The 13682-nt window shown below is 34.3% G+C and overlaps 1 protein-coding gene across 4 annotated transcripts in view; it reads left to right on the forward strand.

The window, feature by feature from the left end:
* Positions 1-13682, forward strand: part of PRPF40A (pre-mRNA processing factor 40 homolog A) — a gene marked incomplete at its 5' end in the record, with an annotated part of 57040 nt that overhangs the window by 21686 nt on the left and 21672 nt on the right. For all 4 annotated transcript variants that reach the window (XM_081242087.1, XM_081242088.1, XM_081242089.1 and 1 more), the window contains 3 exons: positions 11140-11250; positions 12648-12768; positions 13006-13059. In XM_081242087.1, the coding sequence (XP_081098213.1) occupies positions 11140-11250; positions 12648-12768; positions 13006-13059 (286 nt within the window). The remainder of the gene's footprint in view (positions 1-11139; positions 11251-12647; positions 12769-13005; positions 13060-13682) is intronic.

Raw genomic sequence — 13682 nt, forward strand, 5'->3', positions numbered from 1 at the left:
ACAAACATTCAGTTTTTTAAAAAGGCAATAATCTGCGAAACACAGTAAAGCTAAATGCAATAATACCATGTAAATGTGTAAAGTTACCAGATTACAGCAAATTCAAGTTTTGCTTTTTGGAGATTTCTGGAATTTCAATCTGTGGTTGGTTGAATCCACTGATATGGAGGGCCAACTGCTATAGTTCAGTCTTTTAAGTCTGTTTTATGATAGAGTTTTAAATATTTTCCATTAAAGGCTTGTGCATTCTTCATTCTGTTAGATTACAGATACTGTATAAGATTTGGAGCCATTTTGAATTTGTTGTGCTTTATGTTATCATTTTTCTATGTGCTTATCCAGCAGGCTTGCTGAACTCTTGTTGCTTAGTGAGTTTTCTGTGTAATACTACTACCCTCAAATGACACTTTTGGCTCCTTCTCTTCTGGTCCTCATATTTGTGTCTACTATTGTTTCAGGCAGAACCTCTAGTGCTATGGTGAGTGGTAGCAGTGATAAACTGGCATCTTGTCTTCTTTCCTCTCCTAAAGGGAATAAGTTTAAAATTTCTCCATTAAATATGATGTTTACTATAGTTTTTTGGTATGCAATCTATGTTAAGTTGAAGCTTTCTTCTATTCCTGGTTTGCTGATAGTGTTCAATATGTACTTATTTTTTAAATTCTTCAGTGTTTTTTTCCATGTCAACTAAGATCATCATATGATATTTCTTTTCTACTCTGTCAATGTGAAAGTACATGGATAAGTTTTCTGACATTGCCATCTTTACATCACTAAGATGAACCCTAGTTATTCATTATGTGTATTTAGCCGTATGTATATGTGCATACACATGTGTTTAATTTCTTCTGAATTTAGTTTGCTAGTATCTTTTTTAGGTTGCTTGTTTCTGGAGAATAATCTCTCTTTTCTGGTCCTTAGAACAACTTAATAAATAACTTATTTCTTAATGCTTGGTAGAACAGAACTAAAAACTGACTGGACCTAACACTTTTTTTTTTAAATTAAATCATAGTTGCTGTATAATAATATATGTTACAAGTGTGCAGTATAGTGATTTACAATTTTTAAAATTTATACTCCATTTAGTTATTGTAAAATATTGGCTATATTCCCCATGTTGTACAATATATCTTTGTAGTTTATTTTATACAAAACAGTTTGTACCTCTTAATCCCCTACACCTGTACTGACCCTCACCCCTTCCTTCTCCCCACTGGTAACCACCAGTTTGTTCTCTGTATCTGTGAGTCTGCTTCTTCTTTGTTATATTCACTAGTTGTATTTTTTAGATTCCACATGTAAGTGATATCATACAGTATTTGTCTTTCTCTGTGTGACATATTTCACTTAGCATAATGCCCTTGAAGTCCATCCATGTTGCTGCAAATGGCAAAATTTCATTCTTTTTTATGGCTGAGTAGTATTCCAGTGTGTGTGTGTGTGTGTGTGTGTGTGTGTGTGTGTGTGTGTGTGTGTGTGTGAGAGAGAGAGAGAGAGAGACATATTCTTTATCCATTCATTTGTTTATAGACACTTAGGTTCCTTCCTTATCTTGGCAATTGTTAATAATGCTGCTGTGAACATAGGGGTGCATGTATTTTTTCAAATTACTGTTTTTATTTTCTTTGGATATATACCCAGGAGTGGAATTGCTATGTCATATGGTAGTTCTATTTTTAGTTTTTTTGAGAAACCTCCATACTGGTTTCCACAGTGGCTGTACCAGTTTACATTCCCACCAACATTTACGAGGGTTCCCTTTTCTCCATGTTCTTGCCAACATTTGTTATTTGCATTGTTTTTGATGCTAGCCATCTGACATGTGTGAGATGATACCTCATTATGATTTTGATTTGCATTTCCCTGATGATTGATTACTGATGTTGAGCATCTCTTTTCATGTGCCTGTTGGCCATCTGCATTTCCTCTTTGGAAAAATGTCTATTCGAGTCTTCTGCCCAATTTTCATTGGGTTGTTTTCTGTTGTTGTTTTTTGGGTTTTTGTTTATTTTTTGTTTTTTGATGTTGAGTTGTATGAGCTGTTTATATTTTGGATATTAACCCCTCATTGGTCATATCATTTGCAAATATTTTCTTCTATTCAGTAGATTGTCTTTTCGCCTTGTGAGTGGTTTCCTTTGCTGTGCAAAAGCTTTTAAAGTTTAGTTTGGCGCTAATAGTTTTTGAGGATAATGGTTTTGGATTACCATTTCAGTTTCCTTAGTGGTTATTCGGCTATTCCAGTTTTCAATTGCTTCTAATAATTTCATGTTTTTTCCAGATTTTTATCTATGTTATTGAGGTTTAATAATTGTTTAGCATAGAGTTAGAAATCATAATAGCTATCATTGTCCTTTTCTTGTTTTGGGGGTTTTTTTGAAGAGGGGAGAGGGTAACTATTCAATTTCTGTTGTCATCTTTACTTCCTTCTTGATTACTTAATCTCTTGCTCTTTTTCTAGCATCTTGAGTCCTTAGCTCGCTGGTTTTCAGACATCCTTAACTGTGCTGCTTAAGTTTTTTTTTTTAATAAACTTACTTATGTATGTATGTATATATGGCTCTGTTGGGTCTTTGCTGCTGCGTGCAGGCTTTCTCTAGTTGCAGCGAGCAGGGGCTTCTCTTCGTTGTGGTGCGTGGGCTTCTCATTGCAGTGGCTTATCTTGCTGAGGAGCACAGGCTTCTAGGCACACGGGCTTCAGTAGTTGTGGCACGCAGGCTTAGTAGTTGTGGCACACGGGCTTAGTTGCTCCATGGCATGTGAAATCTTCTCGGACCAGGGATCGAACCTTTGTCCCCTGCATTGCTAGGCGGATTCTTAACCACTGCTCCACCAGGGAATTCCCGGCAGGCAGATTCTTAACCATGGTGCCTCCAGGGCAGTCCCTTAAGTTTTGACATAAAGAATGTTTGTTGTTATTCAGCTCTCAATATCTTGTTTTCTTTTTTCCTCATTTGATTTCTTTTTTTATTCGGTATTAAGTGGTTGGTTTTTTTGGTTTCCAGATGTTAGATGTTTTTTTTTCCAAATTGACTTTTTTTTTTCCTAGAGAAATTTTAGATTTGAGTGCAAAGTAGAGAGTTCCCAATACCCACTATCCCACATACATATAGCCTTCCCTTCTATCATCATCCCTCCCCAGAGTGGTACATTTACTACAGTTGATGAACATACATTGACACATCATTATCACCAAAAGTCCAGTTTGCATTAGGTTTCACTCTTGGTGTTATGCATTCCATGAGTTTGACAAATGTTTAGTGACGTGTATCCCTCATGATACACGTATCATGTATCACTGCACTAAAAGTCCTCTGTGCTCTGTCTCTTCATCCCTCTCCCCATCTCCACCCACAACCCCTGCAGCCACTGGTCTTTTTACTGTCTCCATAGTTTTACCTTTTCCTGATGTCATATAGTTAGAATCATACAGTATGTGACCCTTTCAGATTGGCTTCATTCACTTAATTTTCCTCCATGTCTTCTCTTTGATAGCTCATTTCTTTTTAGCACTGAATAACAAAATAATTATAATAGAGGTGAATAATATTTTGTTGTCTGGACATGCCACAGTTTGTTTATACATCCAGCTACTAAAAGACATTTTGGTTGCTTCTAGGTTTTAGCAATTATGACTAAAGCTGCTAAAAACGTGCAGGTTTTTGTGTGGACTTAAGTTTTCAACGCATTTGGGTAAACATAAAGGAGCACGATTGCTTGATCATATAGTAATAGTATATTTGCTTTTGTAAGAAACTACCAAACTGTCTTCCAAAGTGGCTGTACCATTTTGACTTCCCACCAGCAATGAATGAGAGTTCCTGTCGCTTCACATCCTCACTAACATTTGGTATTGTCGGTGTTCTAGATTTTTTTGGCGTTTTAATAGGTGTGTGGTGCATCTCATTTTAATTTGCAACTCTGTAATAGTGTATGATATTGAGCATCTTTTCATATGCTTACTTGTATCTATGTCTTTTTTTGTTGAGGTGCCCAGATCTTTTACTCTTTTTACAGATTTAATTTTATTTATTTTTGGCAGCGTTGGGTATTCGTTGCTGCACGCAGGCTTTCTCTAGTTGTGTCTAGCGGGGGCTACTCTCCTTTGCAGCGTGCGGACCTCTCCTTGCAGTGGCTTCTCCTGTTGCGGAGCACCATCTCAAGGCATGCAGGCTTCAGTAGTTGTGGCTCACGGGGTCTAGAGCGCAGACTCAGCAGTTGTGGTGCATGGGCCTAGTTGCTCTGTGGCATGTGGGATCCTCCCAGACCAGGGATTGAACCTGAGGCCCCTGCACTGGCAGGTGGACCCTTATCCACTGCACCACCAGGGAAGTCCCTACTCATTTTTCTTAATGATAAGTTTAAAGAGTTTTTATATATTTTGGTTAACGGTACTTTAACAGATGTGTCTTTTGCAAATAATTTCTTTTTGTGGCTTTTTGCATTCTTTTAACCGCATTTGGCAGAGCAGAGGTCTTTAATTTTAATTAAGTCCATCCTATCACTTGTTCCTTTCATTGATCATGCCTTTGAGAGACTTATTTTTTTATAAGGTATACCTTTTTGCATTATGATCAGAAAGCACAGTCTATAAGATGTTGATTCTTTGCAGTTTATTAAAGCTTCCTTTATGTTCTATGTCAAGACCAATTTTAGAAGTTTTTGTGCTGATAATTTAAAGTTATTTTGTTTTTCTGGATCTTGACATATCTTTCATCTAAGGAAAGGGGTATATTAAAATCTTTAACTTGAAGGGATGAGTCATCTTTTTCTCCCATATTTTTCTGTTTTTACTCTGTATTTCAAGGCTCAGTTGCAAATAAATGCATATATTTTGAGGATAAGTTCTTTATCTGTTAAATCTTTATCAATATACAAGTCCCTCTTTCTATTTAGGTGGGACAAACAGTTATTATAGTTATTTTTATTTCTTTTTACCTTGTAAAAACTTGTTATGTTGTAAATAGAATATTTTTCCCATTTTTATTACAAGCTAGTTATTGTCATTCAAAAATTTTTGTATGTTTATCTTATAGCCAGCTAGATTACCAGAGGCACTGGATAATTAGTTTTTGTTTTTTGTGTTTTTTTGAGTCTTTAACAGTAAAGGCAAGAGAATTTATCTCTTTCCCAATCTTAATACCAGTCATTAATTTTATTGCCATAGTGTATTTGTCAAATTATAGTGATTGCAGACTTATGTTTTGGTCATGATTTTAATGGAAGTGGCTTTAGGATAATTTTTATTGGCCTTTGATAAACTATCATTTAAATGTTTTTCTCTTTATTATTGTATTATTTGAGGATTTTTTGTTTTTATTTTTTTAAAGACTTATGAATTGTCATGATATTCAGGATGTAATTTGATCGTACCAAGTCTGTTAGTGTGATCATGTGGTGTTTTCTTTTTTCAATTTGTTAATAGAAATACTTTCTTTTATAGATATCCCAATATTGAACTACCCTTGCACTTCTACAATAAATTCTACTTTGTCAGAGTGTATATACTGAGGATTCTCTTGGCTTTTATTTAAATTCTTACATTTATATTTATAAGTAACATTGCCTGCTTTACTTTTTTTGATACCTTTTCTGTTGAGTTTTGTTAATTGATAAAAGAGCTTTTCGTCTCTTTCTATGATCTGAAATAATATTGTAATCCTCTGTTCTTTAAAGGTTGCATAAGGTTCTACTATAAAATCATCTGGTTAGTTATATTTCAATTGTGTCTATGGTAATTGGAATATTCACGTGTGACGTGTTTCTTCTGGGTGAATTTTGGTGAAGTAGTTTGGGAGGAAATCATTTCCTGGAAATTTTGAAATTGGTTGTGAATCTGTTCTATGTCTGTGGTTATTTTCCTTATTTAGAGTAGTGAGGGGATTTTTCTATCTATCTTAGTGTTTGGATTTAGTCATTTTTTTCTCTTTTAGTTTTGTTCAGTTGAGCTTATACATTGTATAAATGTTTACATTTTGAGTTTGAATGTACTGAATTAATTCACAACCCAATGGTTGACTAGCTTTTTTGAATCTGAAAAGTGTATTAGCTCTCTTGATAATTGCTCTCTTGATAATTATATATGTGCATTTGTTTTCCTTATACCCAGGTTTTTGTTTTCGGAGTTTGTTTTGTTTTTGCCTTTCAGATATTTTCAGTATGTATTTTGCTGCTACATCATTTGTTACAGTGTTTTGCTTTTTTTATTTAGTGCTTCATCTTAGACATTTTTCATTATATTAAAAATAGACCTATAAAGAGAGTTTGTAGTATGAATGGACCGTAATTGAACTGTCATTGGGGGGTTATTGATTATCTCTGTCTTGTCACCACTATTAGTAATCTGGTAGGGACTATCCTTGTACAGTCTTTGCAGCTATACAAATGGGATTTTGTAGAGTGAAACTTCGGGATCAAGAGATTATGTTTGCATTTTTGATTTGATAAGAACTACTAAATTGACCTTCAGGGAAATAATACTATTTCTGGTCCCAACAGTAGTAGCATGAGAGTACCCTTTTCTTCACACCCTTTTAACATTGCGTACAGCTGCTCTTTGTCATTCATCTGATGAGCAGAACGTTTCATTTTATTTTATTTTATTTTTTGCGGTACGCAGGCCTCTCACTGCTGTGGCCTCTCCCGCTGCGGAGCACAGGCTCCGGAGCGCAGGCCCAGCAGCCATGGCCCAGGGGCCTAGCCGCTCCGCGGCATGTGGGATCCTCCCGCACCGGGGCATGAACCCGTGTCGCCTGCATCGGCAGGCAGACTCTCAACCACTGCGCCACCAGGGAAGCCCAGAACGTTTCATTTTAATGTGCACTTTCTTCATTTACTAATGAAGTTGAACATCCCATTATGTTATCTGTATTGAGTTCTGTTAGTGGCCATGTTTATATTTCCATTAGAATGTCTTTTCTTATTGATGGTAACAGAGTTGTGTATGTTAAGGGCAATGATTTTTTAATCCCGTGTTTTGTAAATATATACTCCCAGTTTATCGTTTGTAAAAATGTTTACTTTCGGTTGATTGTCCAGAACTGCCATTTGTGTCATCAGTTTTTTATTAGTACAATAAGTGTGTCAGTAAGAAAATAGTTTTGGGAATGGTGTCATCTGTGATGAAAGTGCAGAGTAATACTAAGGCTCCAAAGCAGTGAATATCTTAATAACTCCTGCAGTGCCCCAAAGCAACTAACCTTAAGGTTAAAAGTAATGTCCTGGCTTTAGCTCATTTAGAATGTACATTTAGGTCTTCGTTAGGCTTTTCCCAGTTTTGCAAAGGCAGTCTGAGTCTTTGATAGGTAGCATTTGCTTATTGCTCTAGAGAGGTCTTATGTTTAAAAAAAAAATAGTAATTTTGTAGGATAATGAGTCTTATTAATAGACTATGCTAATATGACTATCAGTACTTAATAACTACTTGCATAGGTCATATTTTATACTATGAAGATAACTCTCCAGTTGTTAGTTGTTGATATATTCTTTATGCCACTCTTCATCTTACACTCAACATTCAGATACATTTGTTTTTAAATTTTTCTTTTAAAATATTAATTATTAGTTTTGGCCAGAAGCAAGACATTTTATAATTTTACTTTAAGTTGCAGATCAGATATTTCTAAGGAAAAAGAGCGAAAAATTTATCAGATAAATTACTTTTTCCACTCCAAAGTTGACTTTTATAAGTGAATTTGATGTATTGCTTAAGACATTTGTACAGAATTTATATTCCTGTCTGAAATGATTTCATTTCTGTTGGTGCAAACAGTTGGAGCCTTGATCCATAGTAGGACCTTAGTTTGGGCTAGGACAATGTTGTAATGAACTTAAGCTAGCTGTGTTACCATGGTCATGTTACTTTACTTTCTTGTGCACCATTTTCTCTTCTATAAAGTGGGGATAATAAATGGTACCTGTCTCATAGGGTTATTAAAAGAATTAACTGATAATTGATGCAAAGCAATTAGTACAGGGCTTAATACTTAGTAGTTGGCCAGAATTCATCTGTTCTTATTGATAATTAGACTGTCCCTGAATACAAGCTTGAAACAGTATTTCAGGGTGGGTAAAATGTGTTTTTTTAGAGGCAGAAATTACTGAATTGTTCTAGTTTTATCATTTATTTCCTGAATCACTATGAGCAAGTTGTTAACCCTCCTAAGGCTTTATTTTTTAATTTGTAAAGTGAGGATAATGGCCTTACCTGCTTTGTAGTACAGTTGTAAAATTCAAATAAAGTAATAGATAGTGAATACTAAATTGCTTACTATTTGTTTTACTAGTTTGTATACTTCTCTTCTCGTTTTTGGTCAAGTGTACATAGTCCCTTTCTTTTTCATTCCATTATCTCATATTTTTATTTCTGGTGAACTTCCTCTTTCCTTGATTCCTTTAGCAAATGTGACTTGGGAAGTTTAAATATAATTTTGGAACTTAATAGATTTCTTCTTAGTGCAATCCTGAGTTGGTACTGAGTTCATTGTTTTTTTACATAAGAAATACAGACCTCTTTATCTCTCTTAATAACATCACTTAATTTATGAAATAAAGCATTATGCATACAATTGAAGAAGCTTCCATATATGTCTCTTACTGCACCACTTTTTCATTATAAGATGTTAAAATAGGTGAATAACAGCAAGCTAAATATTTTTCAGCAGTTATTTAATGTTTGCTCCAGAGAGATTATAGTTGTCATATTCTGCAGAGGTACTAGAACAAGTTAAGGAATTTAAATACACCTTTGGAATTACCTAATCATCCTGGTACATCATTCAGAAATCTATAAGATTCTGTAAGTGGTCGTGTCAGACTATTTACAGAATGGACTTAACAAATCTCTATAGGAAGGGCCATTTTGTATTAAACAACCCAAATTTGGTCAAGTTCTTTTCTGTGAATTCTAATGGCGGTCTGTAATTCCTTCACTTAACTCTAGTTCTTTTTTCAGAAATTACAGAAAATAATCATCTTACCTCATCTACTTTTGTTAAAATTACATTGATTTATGTCCTCCTTAAGTCATCTTTTCTTGTTCTCCATCCCCACAATTTGCAAATGTTCCTTATATAGTTTTCAGTTAGCTTATTTCAACATTTAACACATCTGAAATTGGAATGCATTCTATCATCCATGATGTCCTATGATCTTCGTTCTCCAGGCAGCAGTTATCACCTAGTTGTGCATGACTGAACAGTAAAAGTGCCAATATCAGAAGACTGAGTGTCAGTGGTTTGCAAGAAAATCCTAGAAATAATGGCACAACTCTTTTATCAGCTAGGAATAAAATTGATTATGTGAGAGAGTAGGAAAAGCGATGAATCACATGTGTTTAGCCACATTCCCAAAGCAGAAATCAAAAGTAGATTTGCTCCATTACTCAGTAAACTTGATAAGGAGGGAAGAAAGGTAAGCCAGTTTTAAATATGTACAGAGAAAGGTAAGAACCAGTAGCAGTGGTTTTCAGTTATTTTATGGCTTGTTTCATTTTGCTTTTAAGAAATGCTGCATTATTAGTAGGATTCTTGGTACACAACAGGGGATGGATGGTATTGTGTGGAAATATAATGGACATTAGCAACTTGGATACAGTAAGGGGTCTGAGTGTAAAGTTTAAGGAATAGATTATTTTATTTGCCTATTTTCCTTTTTATGTATTCACAGTAGTGATAGGGGATAAAACCTAAGTCTAATAAGTAAGAATAATTCCTTTCAAAACGTTTAATGTAAATCTGAGCGATAAAAAATGTGATGGTTTGACAGTGATTTTACCTTTTCTTCCTTAGAGGAATGTACAACAGTCTTTTGTTTTAGATTTGAAGAAATTTGGTATAGATCATTTTTATAACCCTTTTTTGAGTATACGTTAGTCTGAAAAATCTGGTGCCCAGAAGTGGGCTTAGTACCTTTGATCTCATCCAGTAATTCATTCATTCATGATTCTTTGTAAAACTGCTTTTTAAAAACCACTTTAAGGGATGATTGACATATGAAAAGCTGTACATATTAAATGTGAATAAATACACATCCATGAAACTATCACCAAGACCATAGACATCTATTATCTCTCAAAGGTTCCTCCCAACCCCTTTTATTATTATTATTATTATGTGTTTGTACACATGTGTATATATGGTGACCTTATAAAACTCTTAACCAACCTTTTATTTATTTATTTTCTTTATTTTTTTGGCTGTGTCAGGTCTTCGTTGTGGCGTGTGGGCTTCTCTCTAGTTGCAGTGCGCGGGCCTCTCTCTAGTTGTGCCGTGTGGGCTCTGTAGTTTGCAGCATGTAGGCTCTTTAGTTGTGGCCTGCGGGCTTAGTTGCCCTGCAGCATGTGGGATCTTAGTTCCCCGACCAAAGATAGAACCTCTGTCCCCTGCATTGGAAGGCGGATTCTTTACCACTGGACCACCAGGGAAGCCCCTTAAGCAACCTTTATTTGAGCTATCATGTCTGTTGATACTTGAGATCTTACTAACAACTTTTAGTAGTTTCTTAGTAGTTCTTTTGGACCCCATTAGTGGATTTATATTCTGTATCAAACTAGTTTCATGTAAAACTTTATCTTACTCATCTTGTGTTGAGGCATTTGTATTCACATTTTATCCCTGCTAAATTTCACCTTGTTGATTATTAAGTTCTGATTGTCATGCAAAAGTATCCTTTTTAATTTTGATGCCTCCATCTTTATGACATGTCAATTTAGAACTTTGTCCAACTTGATGTAAATATTCTTTGGGTTAGAGTTGTTGAGCTCATGATCAATCCACCTATACTACATTAGCATCTCGCTCATATATTCTTTTTTAAAGGCATAGATATGTGTTGCTGAAAGTTTTTCTTATGTGTAATAGTTATAAGCAGTCATATCCTTAAAATTCTGAGACTGTAGAATGGAGAGAGATCCTAAAACCTGAACTGATCCATGCTGCTTTTGAGGTACTTTAAAAATATTCTATTTTCAGTTACCTCCCTACTTGCATTGATCAATTATTCTAAATAACTGTCAAAAGTATGCCCATTTTATACTTTTAATTTCTTCATATATTGCTTTGAAACTAATGATACTGATATTTACTGTCAGTGGCACTGTTAAATAATTTAAATCTTTTTATAATTATTTTTCTTTAGAAATCAATGTGGACTGAACATAAATCACCTGATGGAAGGACCTACTACTATAATACTGAAACAAAACAGTCTACTTGGGAGAAACCAGATGATCTTAAAACTCCTGCTGAGGTAAAAGTTTGAGGACTGGAATTTAGAGATTAAATAGATTGGTTTTGGGGGTTTTTTTTTGTTTTTTTTTTTGTTTTAGGATTTTGGTGGGTATTTGGCTTTCCAAAGAATAGTACTGCTTATATCAGAAAAGGATGCTACTTAGGCATTCAGAGGAGAAAAGGGTTTATACAGTTACACGAATCAGCAAAAAGACAAATAAAATTCATTCCCTTTTATAGGCAGACCAATTTTGTTTACTGATATTTACCCCTGCTCAGGAACCTTTGTCAGGTGGTATCAATTTAAGAAAGGTATTTAAAGAATAAATTGGAAGAAAAAAGTACTCTCTCTCTGCTTGCCCTTTATTTGTTTTCCTCTTTATAGCAAACCTGAGTGATTTCAGATATCTTCTACTGGGCTCTTACATTTTTCCAGTGGGGCTAGGATAATGGAGATGAAGTTAAATTACAAATACAAATACTTCCATCTTTTAGAATGGGAAATGGTCTCTTTGGAAAATATCCCCCCTCACAAAAGTATGTATATTTCATTTTATGTTGTAAATTTTACCGTTCAAAATATACAGATATGAAAATAAGATTGAAGGAATAAACTAAGTAAGCAGTATTACCTGTGGTTTAATTACGAAGTCTGGAGTCCTAAGTAACAGCTGATCTGGCATTTCAAAGCTATACTTGAAGCTTTTTCCTAGTAGGCAGCATATTCTTTTTTTCCTTCTCTTAATTAAGAATTTGAGGAGGTAAAAATATTTTCCAGGCCACCACACTAATTATAGAACAGCAGTACTTGGGAGGGGAAGTTGGCAGATGATAAAATTTTTTATTTATCCCAATACTGACATAGATATTTGCCCAAGACACTGATTAAATTTGAGTTTTCAGTAGCATTCTCATTCCACCCTAACAGGTTCTGTATATTAGGTTTTAAGTATATCATAGTTAACAATGTTTCCTTACATAAGGTAGTTCACACAGGTTTGTAATAAATTGTGAAACTGAAATCTAAGCATAACAAAATCAGATTTTGGTTTCTCCCAAATTTTATGTTTTTCCTACTTGTATTAGTATTTGAGAAGCCTGTTTGTGAAATATGGATGGTAATTTTTACCTATGGTGGGATGTAAATGGCAAGAGCACATAGGATTTGAAATTCTGATAGACCTGGTTTTGAATCTTGTCTTTGCCCCTTAATAGGTACATTACCTTAGACAAACATAATATATTCAAATAACTTAACATTAGTTAGTAAATGTCCTGTAGTTGGTAGCTTATATTATCACCATCTCTCAAGCTTTAGAATTGTATGGGTTCATAATATCTAGTAAAAACAGTGATGTGAATGATGAAAGATACTAAGTATATTACTGTTAACTGAAGGTTTTTATTTTGCTTTAGCAACTTTTATCTAAATGCCCTTGGAAGGAGTACAAATCTGACTCTGGAAAGCCTTACTATTACAATTCTCAAACGAAAGAATCCCGCTGGGCGAAACCTAAAGAACTTGAAGATCTTGAAGGTAAAACAGGGAAAGATAATTTTTATTGTTACTTTTTTATGTATATATGTCATTCACAATGGAACATTCCGTCATAAATAGGATTGTTCAAACAAAGGCCTTATATTTTTTAATTAAGTGATTAGAACGTTTTAAATGGTGTAACAGTTTTATGGGCTCTTATTTTCTTGTTGCTCTAGAACTCAGTTCTATAGATTTTAAATAGATTTTTATTTGATTTGATTCCACTGAAACTAGGATACCAGAATACCATTGTTGCTGGAAGTCTTATTACAAAATCAAACCTGCATGGTGAGCTGCTTTGATAATTCATTTTCTGTCATTATTTAACATTTTAAGAGTATGTCACGAATGTTCACTAACCATAATTGGCTAAATCTGCAGTGAGAAATCTCTAATTCAAAGAATTCCTTTCATTTAAGGGTTATATTATAAATGAGCTTGTAGCTTTCAACATTGTACTTTGACTTTCTTTTTTAAACAAAAAACATAATTAACCATTGGAAAATTGAACAAAGACATCATATACGATATTTCTAAAGACAGCCATGAGTGTTGGTGCACACATGGAATATGTGACTTAGCAGATAGCAGAGAACCTTGAACTCTTATCATTTTAAATTTTGTTAATATATTGTGAGACTACATTTAATGCTGATTTTATTTTAGCACAACATTGCAGAATAGCCTTTATGTTTATTATGGGAGAATGAAAGTAAATAGAATGCCATGCCTCACTTACAAAAGGAGAATTTTCCAACATCCTCCACTATTCAGAATATCCCTGAGAATCTAGAAATACTACCTAATATAAAACCTAGGGCTTAAAATAGCAGAGATTCACAGTAGGAATTGAGAATTTAGGTTCTTTTACTCTTCTAATAGAATCTGGTGTCATAAACTGTTGGCTTAGA

Source organism: Mesoplodon bidens (genome assembly GCF_964165515.1).
Source record: "Mesoplodon bidens genome assembly, chromosome: 8".
Classification (NCBI taxonomy): Eukaryota; Metazoa; Chordata; class Mammalia; order Artiodactyla; family Ziphiidae; genus Mesoplodon; species Mesoplodon bidens.